Source organism: Phyllopteryx taeniolatus, chromosome 18 (assembly GCF_024500385.1).
Source record: "Phyllopteryx taeniolatus isolate TA_2022b chromosome 18, UOR_Ptae_1.2, whole genome shotgun sequence".
NCBI classification, from domain to species: Eukaryota; Metazoa; Chordata; class Actinopteri; order Syngnathiformes; family Syngnathidae; genus Phyllopteryx; species Phyllopteryx taeniolatus.
This window is the reverse complement of record NC_084519.1, coordinates 15,993,803-16,019,429: the sequence shown is the minus strand read 5'-3', so window position 1 is coordinate 16,019,429 and position 25,627 is coordinate 15,993,803. Positions and strand designations below refer to the sequence as shown.

The window sequence follows — 25,627 nt, the reverse complement described above, 5'->3', positions numbered from 1 at the left end:
GTGCGCACACGTTTTGCGCATTCGGTGCCGCAGAAAAAGCGGCGCACATTTTGGACGATTCGAAGGAATAAATCCGAACCGGAGAACGGGCGCACCTATGGAGCGTTGATTTAAACACCCCCTTAAAAAAAAAAAAAAAAGGAGGTTGCGTGTGTTATTTTGAACGATTCGGCTGGAGGGCGAGGAAAAAGCGGCTGGTTACATAAGCGAGTGGCTTTAGCTGTCCAGGGTGCTGAAAAGCGCACATCCACGTAAGTTCAACTCCCACAAAAGCGCATTTTATCTTCATCAAAAGCTGAATTTGATGCCAAATTAATCTTTTTTTTTGGGGTGGGGGGGGGGGGGGGGGGGGCGATGCTTTTCTACCCCTACAGGGAGAAGGTCACAGGCCCGTTTGCTGTGCTGGTGGTGATTATAGATAAATCGCTTTAAAACATTTTTACATATTTTTTTTTTTCAAGAAGCATTCCAAAAAGGGGGTCCAAATGTCGGGTCAGACGCTCACGGACCGCATCGCCGCGGCCCAGTACCAGCTGACGGGTTCGGACATGGCCAGGGCCGTGTGCAAGGCCACCACGCACGAAGTGATGGCGCCCAAGAAGAAGCACCTGGAATGTGAGTACAAGCATGGCGAGCTGCCCTTTGGCGCGTGCGTGCGTGCGTGCGTGCTGTTGCTGCGCCAACAATCCATTCAGCGCTGCATGCGTGCAGGAAGATTAGCAGTTAGCATGTAGCATCTGCTACCCTGATTTGCGGGTTGAAGTCATTGCAGGGCCAAGCTTGCAACTGGATTCACTCGTTTGAATTCAATTTTCCCACATTGAAATGAATGGAAATGCCATGAATCCGTACTAGCCCCCCGCCCACCCCCCCCCCCCAAAAAAATTAATCAATAAAAACAATTGTTGTAATGTATATTTTAATGAGGACAAATAACACCCTATAATATTGTAATTTATATATATAACGAAACAGAGTTACAAAAATGTTGCCACTCTGCATCAATTGAATGGCCATTGTGCTGCTCTTTCTGGTGTGACCGCATACCTTGGCCACTTAGGGGCAGTATAATGCAGACAAACAGATATACCGTACACTTCGACGTCTTAACTCCTCCCAGCTCACCAGTATGGCACTAATAGTAGTTGTTCTTTGCAGAGGATAAAGAATATATGAGCGTGAGTACTGTGATATTTTCTGTCTACATGTGTTGCTGCACATGTAGACAGACCTGGAACATTGTTGAAGATGGAATAGTTCGACTGAGAAATGTTGGAGGATGTAAATGTATAAAATGTCTGCATTGATTTGGGAATGGCGTCACGGCGAAGGCGGGACTATTACAAATGTCAGTTTGCCGAATGTGCTAAATAGTTTCAAGATGTCCCGAATGAGCTTCACAGTTTATAATTAGAACGTTATAAATTAGTGGAATAAATTGTGAAATACACAAGGATGAGTTAAATTTGGAAAATGTCTCGATTCATTCAATGGGAATTATTTTTTGATAGAAAATGTGTAATTGGGGGAAAAGTAGGACAGAGTGGCCAGGGAGCCAGATGGATGCACTACAAACGTGGGCGTGTTTTTTTTGTTTTTTTTTTTGCTCTGATCTTTCCGGCCACTTGTGCTCTCGCGTCTTCCATCGTGATCCGCTCCCCTTGTAAATTATTCACTCATCAGCCAATGACCGCCTTGCATTATTTACGCTGCAAAAGGCGACAATGTTAGATTGTTTTTCTTTCCTCCTCTTGTTGGAACCGAAGCTAAAAATCGCAGGCTCGGACTCCATCGCTATATCATCATCATCGTTGGCGGTTTCTGCTCGTATTCGTCGCAGAAACCGCACTTACTCACCGAACGACTCTTGCGGGATCAATTAGACGTGCAGTAGCACAACACAAATTCTTGTTTAAGACTGTGCCGTGTGTATTTGTTAGGCCAGCGTGCGGGAGGACGTTTGTAACGCAGATATTTCTGAAACACACATTCTGCTCACCCATAACATCATCATTTCATATTTCGTATTACTGTTTTTATCCGTGGCGGGTCATGCATTTCTTACTCTGGTTGTCGGTGGTCCAACTAAATCTGAGTACCATCACGTCGCAATTTTAGACACCGTCGATAACAGATCAAACGCAAAAATGCAATATAAAGAACCGCAGCTGTGCGTTTTGCTTGTCGAGGTTAGCTGCAACCAGTTTTGCTCTGACCAACCAATTAGAGGGCAGAAAAATGCTGACATCATCAAGGGCCAGCGCCTGTGAGGACGAATTTCAAATCTGATTTGATAAAGAAACATTCCAGCTGCTACTGTAATTTAAATCAGGCAGCGCCGCTGATTCTATAGGTGCAAGGCAGATTAGATTGACACGGCAACACGCAGATGCTGAAGTCTGATTGGACACGAAATTCTGGAAGCAGCCAAGAGAAACACTATGCAATGAAGAGAATAGACTGCTCGGAATATCATGGAACAAATACAGCGGTGCCTTGAGATACGAGTTTAATTCGCTATGCGGCCAGCCGCGTATCTCAAGTCATCTTTCCCAATTGAAATGAATGAAAATGTAATTGATCCGTTCCAGCCTGCTCCAAAAACATCAACCATTTGTTTTGCAACATGTACTTTCAGAAGAAATATTGCACTCAATAGTACTGCAGTAGTAACATTTTCTCTCCACATACACCGCAAACACGGAAAATGCCAATGCCAATGTGCATCGATGGTGGCCGAATGGAAAAAAAAAGGAAAGTGTGAAGGAAGAAAAGGATGCCAGGAAAAATCCAGTCCAATGAAAATGTTGCGTAAGTGTATACCTCCGTTTGGCCCACCGTGCTGTATATTTTTCTCTGTGCCCCCTAATTAGGTGCCACTGCTATGTTCAAATGGGCACCAGGGGGCATTCATAGAGAACACGAGGCTGGGCAAGGTCAGCTGAATCAACACCGGCGGCTGGAAATGAACCTGCGGCCATGCTAACTAAATATATTTTCTTGCGTTAAAAGCAGCGTTGCAGTGTTCCCTCGCTATATCGCGCTTCGCCTATTGCACATTCAGTGCTTTGAGATGTTTTTTGTTGTTGTTGTCATATTCATATCGTGCATGATTCACCTTTATCGCAGGATTTTGAGTGTATTTTGTAATGTAATTTTTAAATGTTTTTTTTTTACATTATATTTACACACATTACATTTACACACATTTACATTTACATAGATGTAGACTGTCCCGACACGGGGATAAAAAAAAAAAAAAAAAGTCAGTGCATGCATAAAGAGCGGAATATTTCTTTGAAAACCTAATAAAATACGGATAATACTTTTAAGCATAGAAAGTGTTCATTAGAGTAAGGCTAATAGGTGTGTCGGGTAGATTAATAAGAGTTGAGGGGGGGTTTCAAAATATGTCTAAATAAAAAAAAAAATATATCGCTACTTCGCTATTACTGTATATCAGCTTTGTGTTCAAAGAAACGTACATTTGTGAGTACGTTGAGACAAGATCCTTATTTCATTCATACCTATTGTGAGTTTTTTGTTTGCCGGTGTGCCGTGAGATTTTGTTGGGGAGTCAAAATGGCCGCCTTGGCTAAAGGCTGGGAAACACCGTATAAACTAGCACTCCGTCTGAGCGCGCTTATTCCGTACTGTGCCTTTCATGTCGTTGCCAGTGCTGCGTCCTGCGCTGACTGACGTGATGCTATCTTGCTAATAAGAACGCTGCAGGAGCACTTGTTGCCGTGACGACGCACACACACTTACACACACAAAATCGCCCAATGGGAAACAGCAAGCATGGCTGGCGATTGTAATGTAATGTCACTCCATGACCTGGAAGAGGCCCAACGTACACAGGTCCACTCGTGCGCCTTTCTGTGACTCTTCCAGTCTCTCGCTATTTCTCTCGCAACCTGCTCCTGACCTGAGCGGCCCCCCCTCCCTCCGAGAACGTCTATTTTAATGCTCTCGATCAATTGCTAGGTGCCGCCTTGCGCTGGTCACGTCAAAATGTGAACAGCGTGATGCAGCACAGCGAGGTCCGCTTAAACAGCAATTCTAATTGAAGCGGGACCTTTATTTCTCCATTGATGGGTCAAACACCCATTGTGAATTTTTCCATTCAGCTCCTTGTTAGAGAACGGCCTTATCGTGGTTGCAGTTTGCCTCGTTGTCAAACCGACGGCTATCCCGAATTTTTCTGCACCTCTCGTGTCGCTCAACGTGTTTGGCAAAATATTAAAAACGTCTCTCCGTGTGATGCCGAGTAATAGAATGATATATATATATATATATATATATATTTTGTATTGGTTTCTCAATGGAGTGTGCCATGCGTACCTAATGAATTTGCCGGCCTGACAGGAGAGCTCACGGTTCATTCTTAGAGCCGGTGGATTACCGTAAGTCTTTATATAGCTCAGCCAATCCTCATTACACGCACGCAGTATGTACACTAAGTATTTGTTTACTTCAGTCGAGGATATCTCGACAACGTAATACAAACAATGAGCATATAAGGACACCGGTGGGTGTTTATGAGCGACTAAGCGGTGAAGCTGCTTGGGGTATAGTGTCGAATGAACGCTCACTTGTTGTGATATTATATAAGCAGCCGCTCGAAAAGACTCCAGGCGGCCACAGCCATATCGCACGTACAGCGATAAACATACATAGAGTTGCGTGCGCGCGCCGGCAAAATGAGGAGGATCGGGATCGGAGAATGTATTTTGCGCAAGACAAAGACAAGACTAGTGACGAGAAGTCATCTCTTTACAAAGGGCCCTCGAGCCCGTAAACCCCCGACAGACCTTCCTCATTAGAGGCTTAAGACGGGGGTGAGGGGCAAAGTGGGGCCCGCAGTTCACCTACGCCGCCTCTCATCCAACCAATCGGCAATTTGCAATAGTTCTTGCATTCATTTAGAATGATTATTATTATTTACAAGAAATCGAAGCAATTATTTAATGACAAAATGTCAAATGCACGGTATATGTAGCATTTTCGATTCTAATGATATGTTCATTTTCTTGTTTACAAAACATAAATGACCAATTATTTCATGGAGATAAATGACTTAAGATAAATAATGAATGAATACATTAACAACCAATTTTAGGGGGAGACGAGGCTAAATGCACGCAAGAAGTATCACAGGACTCTCGATAAACGCTCGGTCGGCCGGACCGAAGAACGGAGCGGGCGGGTCTCGTTGGCCGCTCCTATTCTGGACTGTTCTGCTCGTCTGCGGTCGAGTGGGCGAGTCGATTATTTTTAGGCGAGGCCGAGGCCTGTTCGGCGTAACGACCTCGGTCCGCTTCCGTTAACGAAGCCGCCTGCCGATACTTGTTGCGCTCCTCTCTGCTGACGTCGGTGTCACAGCCTTCGAGGCGCTCTCGTTACGCACTCGCCAAACACATTTGGCGCCGTTTTTATGGGAGGACATTTTAAAGTCCAATTTGTCTGAAATGACAATATCAAAAATCATTAAGGTTTTTTTCTGCCGCGGACTGTACAGTTCACTTGCCAGTCGAATGAAAAATAGTTTTGGAGCATCACTCGGGTGCGCCGTCCTTTACGTCACCTTCTGAGATAAACATGGAAAAAAATAAATACAGTCTAAGAACATTATATTCTTTTAAGATGAACGCATTTTACTAAATGAATACAAACAAAGCACTTTATGTCCATCTGTTTTGGCGCTATGCATCATCCGGTCCCACGGGATATATTTGGCTTGTCTCGTGACCCTCGGTTGTTCACCACTTTTCAAGATGCATTGTGGGATAATACAATACAATACAAATGAAAAAGTCACATAACATGGGTGCCTTGAGACGCGAGTATAATTTGTTGAAATTAAACATACCGAAATGATAGAGTTAGATAGAACGTAAAGAAATTAAACCGTTTTTGACACATTTTTTTGCTTCAGTTCAATGGACATTGTGCTGCTCCTTCTGGTGTGCACACTTTGACCACCTGGGGGCAGTGACAGACATTGGATATACTGTAAATGGAGACCATCTCAACTCTACCAACAGCTGTGGCTCAGTTGGTAGAGGGGTCGTCCAGACCGAAGGGTCGCCGGTTTGAATCCCGGCTCCGACTGTCCGCATGTGTAAGTGGGCAAGACACTGAACCTTAATGTGGGCCTGGCAGCGCCCTGTGTGGCAGCAGCCGCCCATTGGTGTATGAATGGGTGAACATTAGTTGTTCTTTACAGAGGATAAAAAATATGTATTGTTATATTGTTTGTCTACATGTGTTGAGCCACTGTTTGTGTTCAAATATCCGTTGGTTGTAAGGTTATCGCACTGCGACTATCAAATGCTATTTGCCAATAAAGTGGCCTATGCATTTGCAGACCTGGTTTCGGCCACCAACACCACCAACGTGAACATCCCGCAGATGGCCGACACGCTTTTCGAGCGGGCCACCAACGCCAGCTGGGTGGTGGTCTTCAAGGCCCTCGTCACCACCCACCACATGTGCGTGCACGGAAACGAGGTGCGTACACTTTGCTAGCGTAGCTTTGGCATCCCTGCGCTTCTTTCTAAATGGCTTCATCCCCCTGCAGAGGTTCATCCAGTACTTGGCCTCCAGGACTTCGCTGTTCAACCTCAGCAACTACATCGACAAAACTGGCTCTCATGGTAAAACGAACATGTTTGATCCATAATGAACTTAGCCCTCGTTTATCGCGGGGGATACGTACCATCCCCGCCTGCGATGGGCGAAAATGCGCAATATCGAGAGACCATGTGAGAAACACATTTTAAATAGTTTTACCGTTAAACTGATGCATTAAACAAAAGGGAATTATACATTGTATATTTACCAAACCATGTAATTTAATCTAACGGGTATCTACCAGTATAATGCTAACATATAATATAAAAAACAATAGATGAGCTAACGGAAATTAGCATATACGTTTCAATAATTATAAATCTATGACACGCACTTAGCAGCCACATATATGGACAGAAAGTCCTGTATATGTACCTGAAAGTGATACTTGTGTAAATGTATCTTTACACAAAATAAGTTACAAGTAGTTAGACAAACCTTGAAAAATATTCAGTAAAAAAAAAAAAAAAAAAAAGTGTAAAATTGTATCTGATATTTGCTGTACTTAAGTACCAACAGCATTTTTCTGATATCAAATGTACTTAGTATTGGACATAAGAGTATATGCTGTCTTTCTCTACATTACGTGCACGCACTCGCGGCCGACAACGAGGCGCTTTAAAGGGGCCACGCCAGCGGACTAGCCGAAGGGAAGATGCATTTTCAGGGTGTTGGCATAGCTAGCTAGCTAACTGCACGTCGCAATTGCACCGGACAACTGCTGATGCGAACTCATGCCGGGCTCCAAAGTGCTCGAGGAGACAAATTAGCCACACGCCCCCCCAACCCCCCCCAAAAAAACAGGGCAACTGAAATGGTGAAAAGTGTTGCTTTAAAGATGCTCTCTCTCGAAGGCTACGACATGTCTACATTCATCAGACGGTACGGCCGCTACCTGAACGAGAAAGCCTTTGCCTACCGCCAGATGGCTTTCGACTTCACTCGAGTCAAGAAGGGGTACGTCGCCAACCGGCAGCGACGCTTGCCGTAAGAAGTTCACTTGATTAAAAGCGCCTTTGTAAACCAGGGCCGAGGGCGTAATGAGGACCATGACCACGGAGAAGCTCTTGAAGGGCATGCCCGTCCTGCAGACTCAGATCGACACGCTCCTGGAGTTTGACGTAAGTCGCCACGTCTTCTCTCTTATTTGCTGGCTTTCATGAGTACGTTATGGAAAAAAAAAACAAAGGTCTCACCTGGTTCCTGGCAGGTTCATCCCAAGGAGCTGAACAACGGCATCATCAACGCCGCTTTCCTGCTGCTCTTCAAGGACCTGGTCAAGCTCTTCGCGTCCTACAATGACGGCATCATCAACATGTTAGGTTAGTTGGGAAACGCGCAGTGGAGCGTCTAAGGCAAACTTGTGTGAATCGAGTTTTAAAAACTGGTCCAGAGCCAGGTCATCTGTAAATGAGGTAAGAAAAACCACCACCACCAACAACAACAACAAAAATATATAGAATGAACCAATTTTTGGAAAAAGGACTAACGACATCCTCATGTATCATGCGAGTGTGAAAAGAAGCTAACTAGTGTATTGATATCCAATTATCGTCGTTTAGCCATGTTGCACCGTAGCAACTTTCCGATGTGATGTGTGACATTTAAAAAAACATTTTTTTTTTTTACACAGAGAAATATTTCAAGATGAAAAAAAGCGACTGTAAGGAGGCGCTGGAGATCTACAAGAGATTCCTGACCCGGGTGACGAAGATCGGGGAATTCATGAAGCTGGCGGAGGTAGAGCACTTTCAAGAAAAAACACAACTTTTTCATATGATCTGGGAAAAATCCACCAACAAGATGCCACAAGATGGTGTCATGGTAATATTTTCGCCTGAGAACAAAAAAACAATTCAATGTTGTTTTCTTGCTTTTCATTTTCGGGGAGGAACCAACCCCAACAATGCTTGTTGGCACTTTATCCCAACTTATTCAAGATTTTTTTTCTCCCCCAATGCAATTATAGTGGGCGTCAATTATCCGCAGATTTTGGCTATTCGCCGCCCTCATGACCCGCGAATAGCGGCGGTCCGCTGTACAGTGATTAGGGAGTAGGGCACGTGTGGATGATTCCCAACACAACACTTTATTTCTCTCTTCAGACCGTCGGAGTTGACAAAAACGACATTCCCGACATCAACTACGTAAGTCGCTTGCATGTACACACGCACACAGCGCCTCACCCGCCAACGTGTCCCCGCCCACACCCAGTGTCTCCACCCCGGCGCGGCGGTGGACCTGGCAGAGTCGGACGACGACAACTGTCCGTTTAAAACTCCGGAGGATCCGGTAACCGTAGCAACGGGCGAGTGCCCGCTTGCAGGATGGAGTGTCGGCATGCTGAGTCTAATCCCGTTTGACACCCGAGCCAGATACACACACTCTTGATCGTGTGTGTTGGTGTGTGTAGTCTTCAAAAAGCCTTGTCACTGTTGTTGGAGGTTGCTTTCTAAAGTCTTTTTTTTTTTTTTTTTTTTTACTGGCAGAAGCTCAAAGAAGAAAGAAATATTTTGACCCATTAAATGATATCAATCTTCTTCCCAACAGTCAATACTCTTCATTTCATTGTGTTTCTCTTGGCTGCACTGCTTCCAGTAGAGCGTGTGTATGTTAGATTATTTTTTTTTTTTTTTTGTCCTATCAGATTTCAGCCTCTATGTGTTGCTATGTCACTGTAATCTGCCAAGGGCCTTCAGAATCAGTCGTGCTGGCTGATGTAACTGAAATTATACTCGCAATGAGACTTCCCTTAACCTATCCGATTGCAAATTCCAGCACTCCGCCCTCGATGACGTCAGCCTGTTTCAGTCCTCTGTAACGATCTGCACGCACGAATACATTTAATAATTCGACTATATTTATGCCTCTGGTGAGAAGGAATGTATTTCATTACAATTGTATAAGCTTTTGTTATGTTAGGAGATCAATAGTGATTCTGAACTGCTCCATCCAGATGAGGTGCATGGCACAGTAGTGTGCTGTTATACTTTATGGCATTTGTGCATATTATTGGTGGTTTCTATAATTGCCACATTGATTGTGGTAGTATTAAGAGTTGGATTAAGTCGGGCAAATCCCCACTGAATGCCTGGGTACCGACTGCATACCCTGTTCTTTTTTGGTTCTCCATGTTGCTGATTGTTGTTATTGTGTGCCAGGCCCCCAGCAGCATCCTGGAGTCTCTGGAAACGCACATGAATGGCCTGGAGGACGTTAAGGGCGGCAAGAAGGGGTAAGGCACCCGGGAATATCTTTCCATTTCTTTTTTTTTTTTTTTTCAGGCTTTAATGCTGGGATTGTTTTGCTATAAAATGTCAAACTCAGAAGTTTCTTAGGAGACTTGTAACGTTCTTGTTAGTGATATACAGTAATGACTATTTGTTTGGGTTACGCAAAATCTACCTCATCGCTTTTAAGTCGACCTTGTGGGATTTTGCAGGATTTTCCCAACATCTGTAAACACCGCAAGATGGGGGGAGGGGAATGTCGTTAATTTCATAATGCATGTTACATATTGAGGGGAAGATTCCACCAATTGATAAATAGTAATAAAAGTTTCATGGGTTTTTTTTCTACTCTTTTAAAAAAAGATGGAATAAGTTCAATTATTATGAATTTTGATTATTATATAATTATTAAAACACTTGCTACAGCATGGGCCAAAACTAGGAACTGCATACACTTTTGAAATGAACTTATTTAAGGAAGCACGGTAGGAAGGTTCTAAGTGGACTGGTGATGTATTTCTATCATTTCCTTTAACCCTTCCTCTCTTTTATTTCCCTTTTCATTCATTTTGGCTCACCAGTGAAGGGTGAGCATAAACCTCTTTCAATGTTTTGTTTGTCTTGTTTTATGTATCACATCCCAGCCAGGTAAAATGACACACTAGTCACATGGGAACTAAGCAGGTGATCCCCTGGGAATAGATATAGAGTTTAGTACACCGTAGGTCATAAAATGTGTGTGTGTGTGTGTGTTGATTTGAATACATGTGTGAACGCTACAAGACGCACACGCCATAAGAGAGTGCATCGACCCATGCAGACCTGCAGTAGGAATGGCAATGCAATGTGTTCGCGCAAGAATTTCGTCGGAAATCGTACAAATATTTGACCTGTTTTTCCAGTCAATGCACTACATTGACACTACAGTTGAAATATTTTCGGTAAATCAAATTTGTCATTTAAATAAGTTGTATTTCACAATGTCCTTAAAATTACAATGAATGTACATTTTTTTTTGTATTATGAATATTATATAAAGTATAAAATCCTGCTAAATTCCTATGAGACCAGGCTGCATAATATGAAGAGGTTTAACTATTTGCTATTTTAGCACAATACTGAATTCTAAACATTGTGGACAATTTTTGATATTGGATTAGGGATAAACCCTTCAAATGATCCCTTGATGCACTCGTTTCTTTTTTCTTCTTTTCCTGTTTAACTGCATTTTTAATTTACATTTTTTTTTTTACCAGAAGTTCAACAATAACCCATTCTCCCTTTTCCCATTTGATTCTTTTAGGTCTCCGACTAAGGTAAGCGGCACATTTGTAATGAAGCCAGTCTACTTGTGCTTCTTCCTTGCGTCTGAGCGCAAAAGCGTGACTGTGCACCCTGCAGGGTTCGCCCACAAACAACATGTCTCCGACTTCCACTCCGGCCAAATCTTCAAACGCCGTCCCCGCACTTCAGCCCCCGCCCGGGGAAAGCGCCGCCGCTCCGGCAGCCCCCGAGCCAGCAGAAGAGTGCGTACCGGTTTTGCCTCCGCTTATAGGTTTTCTATGTGCGGTACGGTGCGTCATCATTCGCCTGTTTTACACTGAACTTTGTATTCCGATTAGAATCGGTTTAGAAGCCCAAACGAAAGAAAATGCTCCCGATAAACACCTCAACGGAATAAACAGGCCGAATCGTTCCTAACAATATACGTAACAGGAGCGTAATGATTTTGTGTCCTTTTGGTTTCTACCTGATCGTACAGTTCCTTGTTGGACCTGGATCCTCTTTCCTCCTCTGGCCCTCCAGCAGCATCGGCCGGCCCCACGTCCTGGGGAGGTAAGACCCCACGTCCCGCTATTTTAGTTCCCACTGCAAATACAAGATTGACTTTAGAGAATGGCAGATAATCAGGTTGCTGATAAATGACGACTTGTGTTGTTCTTTTCGCAGACCTTCTCGGATCCGGTGAGTGTTTTTCTCTTGGTTTTTAGTGTCGTGTTTTTCAAGTCCAGCGGTGGGCCGTCTGAACTACATTTACAACTTCAATTCAAAGATTTGTTCCATGAAATTGCATTTATTTATTACCATTAGTCTATTCTCTACATTTCATAGCGTTTCCCTTTGGACTTTTCTTTTTTTTAATGCGCCGTCGTGTCAACGTAATCCGCCCGGGGCCTTCAGAATCGGGACTACTGGCCGATCGAATTTAAACTATATTAGCAATGCGACTCGGATTTCAAATTTATGGCCTTTTTCTGTCGGTCAGAGCAAAAATTGTTCCGGTCGACTTGAACTAACAAAAGTTGTTTGTGGCAACGTGCGCACGTTTATTACATTAAATAATCAGCATCTCTGGAGAGTCTGCCGCATTTTATTTACGGGAAATGATTTGCGTTTTCGTCAAGTTATTGGATTCAATCGGGTAAAGCCCAACTGAAGGCTCAGCTAGCGAACGCACGGCCCGCCGCTGTTGGAGTCTCAATGTTTCAGAAAGTGTTTGAGTGTGTACTGGATCGTGTTGGACTCTCGATGTGTCACGCTGACCTCCTTGTTTGTCTCCTGGAAGCGGTTCTTCTTCAGTGGTCTTGTTCTTGTCTCTCTCTCTTCCCCCTCCATCCACATCCTCCATTGTCTGAATTTGGTTTACAACAACGGGGGCAACTTTTTATTTTTCTGTTGAAATGTATTGATTGGAATTTTCCTTTGTTTAATTGGGCTTCATTTGAATTTTTTACCCGCTCAACACGGGTTGGGTTTTACTTTATTTGGGGACTGCGAACCCCACCCCCTCGCACAACCCCCTCACCCCTTTCCTCAGAAATGGGCGATTCCTTGCTAGCCGAGCCCACCCTGGCAGCGGAGGCCGCGGCCCCCTCCCCCGCCGCCGCCGCCGCCTCCTCCACGCCCGCCCCCGCGGCGCCAGAAGCTGGAGTCCCTCTAGCTCCTCCCACTAGCACAGCGGCCGCCACCTCCCCTGGCGCCACCAATATGGATCTGTTAGGAGGTTAGTGGGCTTCCAGAGAGCGGGGTTCTGTACCTCTCACTTCCTCTCTGGCAAGCTCCACCCCCACAAGAACCCGTCTGATGATGTGATGCCACTTTTAGCTGCATGCATTTACAGTCTGTGGACTGACACATTTCAATTACAGCCCCGTTCCGAGTGCCAAATTCTTCTTCTTCTGTGATGAGCGGCGATCACAGTACCACTGTACTTAACGACTACCAAGTGGTGATTAATTAACTACAATTCCCAGGCTGTAATCTAAAGTGTAGCCACAGAAAAACTGCAATACAGCGGACCCTCTCAGGTCGGACATGATCCGTCCCGGGATGACAGGCAGAATTTGAGCTAAATTTCAACGGTCGAAAAAGTTACTAACAATTGCCTTAAGCTGACCCAAACCGCATGGAAAGGACAGGAAGAGGCGGCAGGAGAGGAGCAGTTCCTTCTACACCGAAGCATTACAGCGATCCATTTTTAACAAAACAAGCTGACTCAAATGTATCTAACCTAACTTTTTTCACTCGCTATTGTCTCGAAAAAAAAAAAAAAACATCCGGACTTTCAATCTTGAGGCGACATGATGCCGCACGGCGCCCGCAGAGTGAGGGAAGAGGCGCCGTTTCATACCACTTCTCAGACACTTCAAGAATTCAAAAGCGTTAATAAATGTGTTCTTAAGCTATTTTGAACACTTAATATGGTTAATCATTTGTAAAAAAAAAAAAAAAAAAACACATTTGACATGGGGACAGACCAATAGTTTCGATTTGTGAAAAAATATCAACTCGACCGTATTTGGACATACGAGGTTTCCGACTGCCACCGACGAGACACTCATACTGTCCAATTATACAGATTCTGTGACAATGTAAACGGTGTTATTACTTTGTACACACCGCCTTCTTAAAAGGCACATGCAGAGCTAAGACTTTTCTACTCGCTGTACTGAGGTGTAGCGAGGTACACTTCAGCCTCCACTGACGACGGCGGTCGGAAGCGTATTGTTCAACTTCGGGAGGTTCCACTCTTTTTCCAAATGCATCGAGCAAAGCAATGAATCCGTGGCAGTGCATTGATGTGCAAAAATGGCCAACACAGTCAGCGTCTTGACACTTATGGAAAGTTATTTCAGCATTTATTCTTGACACGGGAGGTCCATGGACTAATGCGCTTTTTTGTCCTCACTAGTAAGACAATTGAGTGCACTAGTAGAATAACTCGGCCACACTCATGGAACGACTTTGTGTTACATTTGTTCCACGAGTGCCTTTCATTACTTTATGACATTTTGACACACAAGTAGGACAAATTTGGCATGTCAGTAGTAGTACTTAGTAGCACGCAGGTGCCAACTAGTGCAAAGGTTTGCCGCACTAGTAGTTGTCATACTAGTACGCCAAAGAGCATACTACTAGTACATGGGCCTTAAGCTGGACATCAAGGATGTGGAATAAATGTTCTAACTTCTGTCTTAAAAGCTGTTTGAGAATTTATTCAATATCCTTGATTTCTAGTAGTTCAATTTAGTGCACTAGTAGAGCTAGGGCACACTAGCAGAAAAACTGTCTTACTAGTAAGGTTTTTTCCCCACTACTATAAGACATTTCTGCACTCTACTAGGACAACTTTGGTGTACTAGTAGGACAACTACATGTTACTACTGGGGCTATACGACTAATGGGCATTGTGGGGCTACTAGTAGAGTCCAGGAGGTGACTAGTGCGTGACACATGACTACTAGTCGGACCTAGCAATATTACTACTGCAGCACAGTAGTTGACTCGTAAGGTTCGATCGCGTACTAGTAGGCCAAAAGACACAGTCGCCTGACTAGTGCGCTGAATTGTCTTGCTAGCGAGGACAAAGAGCATACTAGTACATGGGCCTGAAGCAGGATGTCAAGGCTGCGGACTAAATGCTCAAACGGCTTCCCTCAGACACTTGTGTTTGATAGACCCGTCCGTCTATCAAACTCCGGTCCCGTGGCATCACGGCGCGCGGAGCGAGTTCTCTCCCTCCGTGTCGTAACGTTCCAACGCCTCCTCGTCTGTGCTCCCATTCGTCGGTCCGCCTTTGTGTCCCGGCCCGCAAGCCACGTTGTCTTTCCTTCCTCTCTTCTGCATCTCATTTTCTCTTGCGTTTTTTTCTTCTCTGGGCATCTTCATCTCGTCCACCGGGGTTTTTGTGCGCGGAACCCTCAGATGCCTTCGCCACGCCCGCCGCCGCCGCCGACGCCACCGAGGCTTCTGCTGCGGCAGCTGAGGGCGGAGCCACCTCCACGCCCGCCGCCCCGGTCGCCGGAGCCGCAGTCGCAGCCGGTGGGTGACTCAATGTTACGTCAAAGAGTGTCAATGGAGTGCATCTGTGGGCAATCGGTTCCGGGTTCGAATCCTGGCTGCGGCCTTGCCGTGTGGCATTTACATGTCCGCGCTGTGCTTGCTTGGGTTTCCCCCCGGGACTGCCACTTTCTCCCACATTCCAAAGACCAGCTTGCTAGGTTAACTGCAGATTTCAAATTGTGTACAGGTGCACTTTGGAAGACAAAAGGCCCCCCCCCCCAATCTGTTCCCAAGCATACAATTGTCCTTAACGTGTTGTAAGATGCAGAAAGAACAATGCTGCCGTCTGTGCTTCTCTAGTTGCCACGGAGACCGAAGACCATGCATTGCTATTTGCGAGGGACAAGAACTGAGCCCTGCTGCAAATAGTAAAAATCGGTTTACAATTGCCTATAGAGTTTACAAGAGTTTTTTTTTTTCCATGAGACAGGGCTGTATAAATGAAACTGGCCATTTCTCATCACTTCCTCCTTGTTTTTCTGTCATTCAGGGTGCCTTAAGCGGCCTCACCAGCAGCAAGCCCCGGTCAAAGTGTGGCATGGTTCTTTTTATTTTTATAGGATTCGATAAGAGGAATTCCTAGAAATCGAAGTACCGGCACCTGGTCCTCAATTTCCTTCCCGACTAACAAGGCTGTCTAATAGTCGGAAATTAATCTAAACACAAACTTACCTTCTGCGCCAAACTATCCCCCCCCGTTATTGTCAATCGAGAATTTCTTACTCTTTGTGACTTTCGATCTTGATGAGCCATCATGCCGCAAATCTCCCACAGAGTGAGGAATAGGTGGAGTAACGGGTTACGTATACCAAAGTTCTGTGCAGTCATCCATAATCGCTTTTTTATATACTTTTGGGTTGGGTGTAATAATTATTGATTGTCATCTCTGCGTTCTTAAATGTCCAACTTCCCAGTTTTCTTGAATGCAACATTTTTCACTCCTTCATGACCACAGCAAAAAAACCTCCATTTTTGTGTTGAGTTGATTTTTTGAATGCCTAACATCGCTTCCTCCACATCCCACCCCCACCGCTTCCCCCAAGACCCCTTCGCCTCTTCGAACGGGAGCACCGCCGCCGCCGCAGCGCCTTCGGGTCTAGACCTTTTTGGTGTGGAAATGTCGAGTTTTAGCACTGCGGTGGCCCCCGCTTCTCCGTCATCGCTCTTCACCCCCGCATCCGGCACCATTGTCACCACGGCGACCAGTTCGGTGCCCGACGCCAACCTTACGACCGACCTTTTCAGCGGTAAAACATCAGACGTGTGTGTGTGTGCAACTCTGCTCTTGAAATGCATTTTTGGCCTGAATCCAGTTGCGGGCGGTCATGACCAAACCTGACCTACATTTACAAGCTAAATTGGTTCCATGAAATTGTATTCATTCATTCACAACAGTCTACAGTGAACCACTGCAATTCACGGGGGATAGGGCTCGAGACCGAGTAATTGACACCCAACCGGAAAGGGTTGTAACTTCCTATAGATGCCACAAGATGGTGGCAAATCAATTTTGTTTGCCATTAGACAAGGCTGTGGCCTGACGAACTGAACAGTTGAACATTGTTCCTTGGCTCGAGATGGTATTGAAGCATTTTTTCAAAATATATTTGACATGGCTTTGGCCTGAGCACAAAAAAGATTCAGCGAAGAATTGATTCTGATCTGATTCAAATCAAATTCGCCAATGCCAAACCGCAATTATGTGGGGGTTCACTGTATTCTCTTCAGTTTGTAGCGTTTCTCATCTGCACAGCTTCCAGTAGAGTTTGCGGATGCTCGATTTGTCCAATCAGATTTCAGCTTCTATGTGTTGCCATGTCAATCGAATCTGCCCAAAGCTTTGAGAATCAGTCGTGCTGGCCCACGCAATTTAAACTTCATCAGCAATGCTACTGTTCCTTTAACCAATCAGCTTTGAAATTCGTCCTCACTGGGCCAGAACGCTAGCCCTCCATGATGTCAGAATTCTTCTGTCCTCTGATTGGTTGGTCACGAGTTGGACTCGTTAAAAAACGTCTAGACACATCAGATGATGTACATAGCATAGCTGCATGCTGTTGTATTGCGTTTTTGTATACTATTAATGGTTTCTACACTTGCAACGTGATAAAGAAGTGGATTAGGTCGTAGCAGGTCCCCAAACGCACCGCCCGCCACTGCCTGAACCGCTTGGCTTGAATGCAAGCACGCTCGTACTCTACTTGCCTGCTGTCATGTTTGAGCATTTTGGCCGTGTTTGTAGCCTTCTTTGCATCGACGCCAGACACCCAAGCAGACGCCACGCCCACAGTTGACTTGTTGACAGCAGGTACCGCCTCCTTTTCGCACGTGCTGTCCCCTCTGGTGTGCTCTCACTTCCTGCGTCACTGCGCCTCGAAAAGAGAGAATGAGAGTTTCTAGGCGGGTGTTACTAAATCACGCTTTCCTCTTTGGCATTTTTTAGCATGTTCTGCACGCAAAATGTGTAAATCCTCAAATAGTTGCCAAGCGGAGATGATTTATTTAACTGTGCGCACCAAGCATTTATTTGAGGGCGTTCACTTCTTTGAGAGACGCAGAATTCTTACTTGTACCTATTTAGCTTCTCGGCCGAAATGTGAATGAGAGGCCACTATTTGAGGAAACGCGCCACTTGTGTGCATGACAGATTGGTACATCAAATGAATTCCATGAATCCCTTCCTCCCCCCCAGCGGATTTATTCAACTCCTCAGCCATCCCACCCATCCATTCCGCCGCACCCCCACCCAAAACTGACAGCAGGGACATCGTGAGCCTGTTTTGTGGTGGGTAGCTGCACGCCATGGAAGTGCCAAAGGTCTCAAAGTTGTAGTGGACTGTGATGCTTAACACATTTTTTTTTTAGTTTCCCCCCCACTTTATTGCAGACTTTTTGTGGAACCTATCTACTACTGAGGTTTTAAGTGATTGTTTTGGGATTGTTTTTTTTTGTTTTGTTTTTTTTACAGCTTTTTACATTAAAAATGCCTGTAAAGTGAAATAACGTCTTTTAAATTTGACACAACACACATAAGAGTGTCGTTAACAACCCTGCACAAAAAGTTGAGTTTTTCAGCAAGTAACGGACGATAGGTTCCCCTCTCCCTTCTTCCTTCATGTTGCGATGGGCATCATGTGTTTTTGTGGCTCCGTCCACAGGAGGAGGAGATGCCCCAGCAGCCGCCGCCAGCGCCGCCGCTGCTGCCGCCGCCCCCGGAGCGGATCTCGTGTCAGGTAAATGAACGGCTGGATGGATTGCATCTCATTTCATCTTTATTGATTGTAGATGGAAAAGCCGTATCAATTGTATAGAATTCATGCTCAAATTGCTTTTTTATACACACAACAGTAACTGCATGCTGCATATTATAATGCTGCCACCAATATGCACGACTACTACTGACAGGAGTACAACGAGGCTGGCTTTATGCATCTACCTGTACAGTCATAGCACTCATATATATATATATATATATATATATATATATATATATATATATATATATATATATATATATATATATATATATATAAAGGGTTTAATAGTGTTTGGCGTTAGGGTTGATAGTTTTCATAAAAAGAACTAAATTAAATAGCTCAGTTATTAATATATATAGGTATATTTTGAAAAAGTCGGATTCTTACTAGTTTAGCCTGAGCTTAGTTTTGAGGTTTAAAATTTGTTGACACTGTATAACTTAAAAAAAAAATAAAAATCACATTTTGACATTATTATTGAATTATTTTGAGGGAGACTAAAGACTTTATAAACAATCAATTCACGTAACGGGGAGTTACTTTCATATATTTTTAAATATCCAATCAAATAGAAACTTTTTTTTACATTTAAAATAACAAAGTCCTTTTCAGTTGTTAAAATGGAAGTATCAATAAACAAATAAGCAGTGTTACCGGTAAATTCTTTCCCATTGTAGATGCTGACATGCTACAGGTGCATCTTGATGAAAACTCACTATATAGTATATACTGTAGCTTCACAATGTATTTAAAAAAATCACTTTGCTGATTAAAGCTCACAGCGAAGGAAATGTTCAAATGCTCACGTCAGCGTCGTCAGCTCATTTGCGTAAGCCCGGAGGGAATTCCTTGCTTTACCTTTTCCCCTAACATGCACCTGGTCACCATGGTAACTGCGACCCAAAACCTTTTCCCAAACTTTTGAGGCTTAACCTTTTCTATCGCTTTATCACCACCGACATTCTCTCATACTGGACTGAGGCGTCTTTGTGTTTTTATTACTTTTGGCTCTCCCTCGCTGGCTCTCATTTTGCTCTCTTCCCTGCTTTCTCTCCCCCCCCCCCCCTCCCCCCGTGTGGCTCTCGGGCTGCCTCATTGCTCGCCCGCTTCCTGCCATTTGACTCGGTGAGTTACCCCGCCCCCCCTCCCACCACCACCCTCCCCCCGCACACCCCTTCCCTCGCTTCTTTTCACGCACAACGTTGCAAGTGCTGCATTGCAGTGCGAGAGAGTTGCACTAGCCTCTCTGCCACACACACACAATTACAATTATATGTACACACACACAATTACACACATAGAATTACACAGGCACAATATCACCCATCCGTGCAAACACACACACACAGAGATGGAGATAGATGCACAATTAGACACAATTACACACACACATGGACAGACACACACAAATACAATTACACACATACGGATTAAACAGACACCATTAATTACACACAAAAACAGACACACACACACACACATAGTGTGCATGTATAAATCCTGTCGGTGTGTTCTTCCATGTTTCTTTTTTAAGAACGACTTGAAGACGCCATCAAGGCAGCAGTGCCCTCCTTCCCTTCCCATAACGCACTCTGTCACATTGTAATGTGGATATGATACCTCACATTTCAAACATACAATTGAAAACTTGGATTCACTTTAGCCTATTCATTCTCATAATTACAGATGATAAGAAAATTATACTTATTTCAGGAGTTCAATTGAAAAAGTGAAACTTTTCAGTTGTGTTTTTGAATGACTCTGTTACGAATCGTGATTGTTTCCGTCATGTAATATTCCACTATCTTGGAGATGCTAAATTCCACTTGTTTTGTTAGCTGTAAGAATCCACGTCCTATTTAAACAGGTGTCACTTCTCAAATCTCCCTTGAAAGCTCTCCTCCCTCCGTCGTCAGGGCAACGGCAATTGGTTGTCACGGCAACACGAGAACCGCACCGTAGCGTAAGCGTGTCTGCTGCCAGACCGGCTAACGTCTCCCTCTCCCACCCCTCCCTGTAGCGTTTGACGGGCTAGGGGACGTAATGAAGCCCACCCTGACCCCGCAGGCGGGCGATGTTGACACCTCCGTGGCTAACATGGCGAGTAGTAAGTAGTCCTTTTTTTAGTCATAGCCGTTTCACTAGTGGTGTGACGTTGTGCAAACGTGATTTATTATTTGTGGTGTGTTAAACAGGAAGTCATTTTGCATTACCTTCTTATCGCTTTCTTTCTGACTCAGATCTGACGATGGGATCCCCAGCGGCCCCTCAGGTAGCTCCCCCCAGTTGGGGTGCCCCCATGGTAAATGTTGTCTGTGTCTACCGTGTGAGCATGGAGTGGAGCCGCATGGCGAGACCCAACCGCATTGCCTTCATCCGGCTCTCCGGGTCCCGCTAAGGAGAAGCAGCCAGAAAACACTAAATCACTTATTTTAGATGAAATGGCAAATGATGGACAGCTTGGCTGAAGTCATTACAAAAACAAAAAACAAAACAAAAAAGCATGGCAAGCTGCCTTCTTTGCAGCTTAAGTAGCGGTGGGTAAACTTTGGTGCCCACGAACAGAGCCAAGTCATTCATAGATGAGGTTAAAAAAAAAAAAAAAAATGGTTAAAATGTTTCATGAGAAATAGGTAAAATTGTTTATTTAAAGAATAATTAATTCAATTTTTTAAAATATTATTTATAATTGATTGAATTGTTATTAATCAACCAACTCATGAATAATCTATGAATATATTTAAATTTATTGAACTATTTGTCAAATTTAACATCATTAATAATAACAATAATAATAATACAATTTGAAAAAAATGGTAATTATTGTATTAATGATGTGAATGAGGTAAAAAAAATTGTTTCTTAAAATAAAATACCAGTAATGTATTCTCATTTTTTAAATTGTATCATTAATACTTAATTTAATTATAATTAACTAAGAAGTGGTTGAATAACATTAATATATTGTAATGTACATTTTAAAATATTTTATTATTTACATGAACTCAATTAACCAATCATTTGGTAAGACAACTGAATGAAAAATAAATGAATAAAACATTAATTTACCAATTTTCGGCGGGCGGGGGGTAATGGCTAAATGAATGCAACAAATATGACAAGTATTGTTGAGAATGGGCTGAAATAAAGAACCAACTTTGCCCACCCCTGCGCTTAACTCTGCCCCCTCGCCCCACTTTTTTAGTTTGTTACTCAAGTGTTATTTCAATTATAACAGATTTATTGGTAGTTGAAATGCTCTCGTCCGCACGCTTATGGAAAGCCGTTTGAGCGTTTATTTGATATCCTTAAAATGCAGCTTAAGTTCCATGTACCAGTTTGCTGTCGTCCTCACTTGTAGGACAACTTCGGCATACTAGTACAAATACATGTTACTAGTGAGGCAAAACTGTGTGCCAGTTTACAATGGTGTGCTATTAGTGACATTATAGAATTCTACTAGTTAACATCTCGCGTCTCACTACATGGAGTAGTACTCGGAGCATGCAGATGTCAACTAGTGCTGTGATTCTCAAAGTGTGGTGCGCAGGCTCCCTCTAGTGGTAGGAAAAAGAATCACTGCCGTTCAGTTGTATTGAACTTTTATTACAATATATTTGCATTGAATCTCAAAGAATTGTTTGTTCGTAAACTTTTATTTAGGTGCAATTTTCATTTAAGTTTTATGCGAAATCATTTTTAATTTAATAATTTACGTAGTGTTTTTTATTTGAGTGAGAACAACTGGTACTTGAAACCTAAACTGGATACGGAATAATTGCCCAAACGGCTCGTCATACACACGCTCTGACTTAACTCGCATGCTAGGAGGCTAATGCTTGTAAGGATGCTAACACGTGCTAAGCACTAGTATTACGGTTTCAAATTGTGTTGTGCTGTGTGTCACTTTTTGTTGGCGTGCGTCTTGCATTGTTTTTGTCTTACATGTAGTGACCCCAACTCCGCCTCCTCTCCCTCCCATCTTCACCTTTAGCCAGCACCCATGGGTGTTCCTCCATTTATGGGGACTCACCCAGGCTACGGCATGGTAAGAGCACTAGTCCGGTCCATTAATGGCCGTAAAAAAAAAAAAAAAAAAAAAAAGTCTTGGACGCTGACTCTCCTCAACTCCCTTTTAGTTGTCACACACAGACAGGCTGTGTTTGAAATGACTCTGTAGCCGTTAAGTTTATGTTGGCCATTTTGTTTTATACCAAGGGTCAATCCCCATGTCGACTGTTATTTTTGAGCCACGTTAACCAATGGAAATTGTTGAAAATAGATGAGTGAAATTAGTTTGGTTAGTTACGTTTGCGTAAGCCCTTTTTTTTTTGGGGGGGGGGGGTTAAAAACGTAATGCTTCGGTGCAGAAGGAACTGGTCAGGCATGAAGTTAATTCCTATTGAAACTGCCTTGTCAGCACATCGTTTTATTAGTTGCATCACTCATGTCTCTAAGACATTTGAGAAAGCTTTTGGGAAGATGATGTAACCACAGTCTTCTGTATTAAAGTATTAAAGGACTGAACTATATGGCTCACTGTATGAAAATCTCTGTATAGCGATTCGGGAATGAGTGAATGATTCCAAACACAGCCTGAGTTTAAATGTCACACCTGTGTCTTAGCGTCTCCCGTTTGTGTGTCTCGTCAAAAAGCCCGGGGCACCGGTAATTGGAGCTCCCCTGATGCCTTCGGTTAGGCCGGGCTTCCCTGCCACCGGCGCCCCGGTAACCCAGCTCCAATATTTGTCCACATGAAGTCCAGTTGACTGCATTGCTGACATAGCGAGCGGGGCTTGTGTACGCGTGTGTGCAGATGTCTCCCGGAATGACCCAGAGCCCCAGAAAGCCTCCCCCACCCAGGAACGCTCTGGATGACCTGAACATCAAGGACTTCATGTAGGCCGACACGCAGACCTTCAAAAGGTGCACTGCCATTCTGTTTTGATTTTGTAAGAATTGTGGGGGGGGGGGGGGGGAGTCTCCCTTAAAAGTTATTTTTTTACACATCAAAGTAAAATTTTAGATCTTTGTTCTTCTTTTTGACCACGAAATGATGTCATTTTTTTATTTTTTTAAGCACATCCTGTAACTTAACGTGCTCTGATCACAAAAACCCGCTGTTCGTTTTCCCATTCAGCTGCTTTTTAGAGAACAGCAACTTGTTATTTGTACTGTTTGAACTTATCTCTTTCTGACGTTACAGGTGGTATTGTGTGGGGCGCTCTATGGATGTCTGCACTTCCCCACTGCCTCCCTTCAGCCACGCCCTCTGACCATCAGCTCAACGCCCCCCCACCCACCCCCACCCCAGAAGCCGCAACCCCTCATAGACCCCCACCCCATTATGTAACTGTTGTAGCACAACCGTGAATGTGAACCCTAGATACAAAACACTCTGTTTTACGTGTGTGGGTGTGTGTGTGTGTAAATCAGTGTTAAACTTTACTTACGATACCACGGTGGGGGGGAAAAAAAAAAAAAAAAAAAAAAAAAAAAAAGAATGTTCATTCTGGACAAAGCTGACCTGAATGGAATGGTACGGTGGTTTCTTTGCGCATCTCGCAGACATGGACTGTGTTGTTCGATGTGGACTGTGTTTTGGTGTAACTTTACTGGCCCCCGTCCGCCCCAACCCCCAACACTCCTTTGTCGTCCCATCTAATACTGAGCTAGCCTCCTCCGCGTCCCAGCTAATACTGAAGCTACGTGTGTCACGGTTGTACCTGCAGTATGTCAAGCTTAGCCAAACATGCTCCCGATTGGTCATGAAAAACATGCAAATGTGACCTTATCTACTGTTTTATGTTTACTTTTGTTAACTTAGGTATTATATGAAAACGGGCATACATTTGTGCTCAAATTTACTTATGCATTTTAGACTATTTTGCTGATAAATTATACTTTATTTTTCAGTAAAAAAAATACCATATATTTTAGTTACATATCTTAGGGGGAAAGCATGTACATGTTAAAAACAAAAAAACATCAGTTTAGTCGAGGCAGTATTGATTATAAAAGCATTGCTGGCTGTTTGATGTGGCGCCCTCTGCTGGTGTGGCGTGCATAGGAATGAAATATTAGGTTGCTTGCATTCGAGCATGCGTGGAAGGCATCTGGTCCATTTGCACAGTGGGAAGGCCCGCTGTAAAGCACTCGCGTGTACGCTGGATGTTCTCTGTGTTGTTTATTTCCAAAAGTGCTGTATCTTAATCCATTGTGGCAATTACATGTTGAAAGAAACAAATAATAAAGGGGACAATGACATTTACATACAAAGACAATGCAGATAGATTGTTTGCTCAGTATTCCCATGAAGGCTGTGTATTTTTTGTGGGGGTGGGATCTAAAATGGATGGTCTCCCCCCAACCTCACCCCCTCTTCCTTAACCTGCATGTGAGTCCTCCTATGAGATGCAATAAAATACAAATCACCCAAATGACCCTCACGGCTCTTCACTTATCCCTGTTCAATCTCGTTCTCTGAATATCATCCGCTCAAAGTGTGTTGGCTGCTAAACTATTTGTTGGTACAGTACACTAGACCACGACCAGCCCAGTAGAACCAGTCTTTGGGTGCACTTGAGCTACTGAGAACTACAGTGAACTAACTATTTTTTGTTGTTGTTGCCATTTTTACAGGAGAGTGATTGAAGGTTTTAGGGCTGCAATAAAATCTGGGGCACTTATGTAGTAATGATTACGTACCCAAGCGAAAGCACTTCTCACTTTCTGAGTCTTCTCTGAATCGCTGAACCTCACTTTGGAGGGATTTTCTGTGGGAGGTGGAGGCCGCTTTCATGAGCACAGCCATCTTGGAAACGGGAGTTGGCCCAGTTGTTGCGCTGATGAATCAGGAAAAGCGCCACTTATGTGTCAAAATTGAAATTGAAACTTTATTTAGACAAGTATTCATTTGCAAGATATACCTTTTCTCAGTTCATTTCAGCTCTTCAAATGGCAGACATGGAGTTAGCCCACTCTAGTTCTCAGTGGCTCATTTGTGTTGACCACGGACCAGAGTTTTCCAGAGTTTAAGATCACCAGCTCGGAACGTAATGTCTCAGTGGAGTCTTAATGCCCAAAGTCTTGTTGGTGTTGGTCGTATGTGTTTCAAACCGCTGCCCACCGCCCAAAAATCAGAATGCGAATGCTGAAAAC

The 25,627-nt window shown here is 43.8% G+C and overlaps 1 protein-coding gene across 16 annotated transcripts; it reads left to right on the top strand.

Moving 5' to 3' along the window:
• Positions 1 to 11: 11 nt before the first annotated feature.
• snap91b (synaptosome associated protein 91b) lies at positions 12 to 24,737 on the top strand. 16 transcript variants are annotated; one of them, XM_061753117.1, is made up of 25 exons: positions 12 to 251; positions 375 to 615; positions 6,371 to 6,513; positions 6,584 to 6,659; positions 7,491 to 7,593; positions 7,664 to 7,757; positions 7,847 to 7,958; positions 8,270 to 8,376; positions 8,742 to 8,783; positions 9,798 to 9,871; positions 11,170 to 11,182; positions 11,268 to 11,392; positions 11,629 to 11,702; positions 11,817 to 11,831; positions 12,685 to 12,870; positions 15,072 to 15,188; positions 16,253 to 16,456; positions 17,902 to 17,994; positions 18,368 to 18,442; positions 20,487 to 20,573; positions 20,707 to 20,768; positions 22,461 to 22,514; positions 23,123 to 23,194; positions 23,283 to 23,392; positions 23,673 to 24,737. In XM_061753117.1, exons 2-24 carry the CDS (start codon positions 486 to 488, stop codon positions 23,367 to 23,369), a joined length of 2,145 nt encoding a protein of 714 aa, XP_061609101.1. In that variant the 5' UTR covers positions 12 to 251; positions 375 to 485; the 3' UTR covers positions 23,370 to 23,392; positions 23,673 to 24,737. The 16 variants fall into 16 exon arrangements, with proteins under 16 accessions (XP_061609101.1, XP_061609086.1, XP_061609085.1 ...); XM_061753102.1 differs by lacking the exon at positions 17,902 to 17,994 and having other exon boundaries at positions 465 to 615; positions 16,253 to 16,457; positions 18,366 to 18,442; XM_061753101.1 differs by lacking the exon at positions 17,902 to 17,994 and having other exon boundaries at positions 462 to 615; positions 16,253 to 16,457; positions 18,366 to 18,442.
• The last annotated feature ends 890 nt before the right edge of the window (positions 24,738 to 25,627 follow it).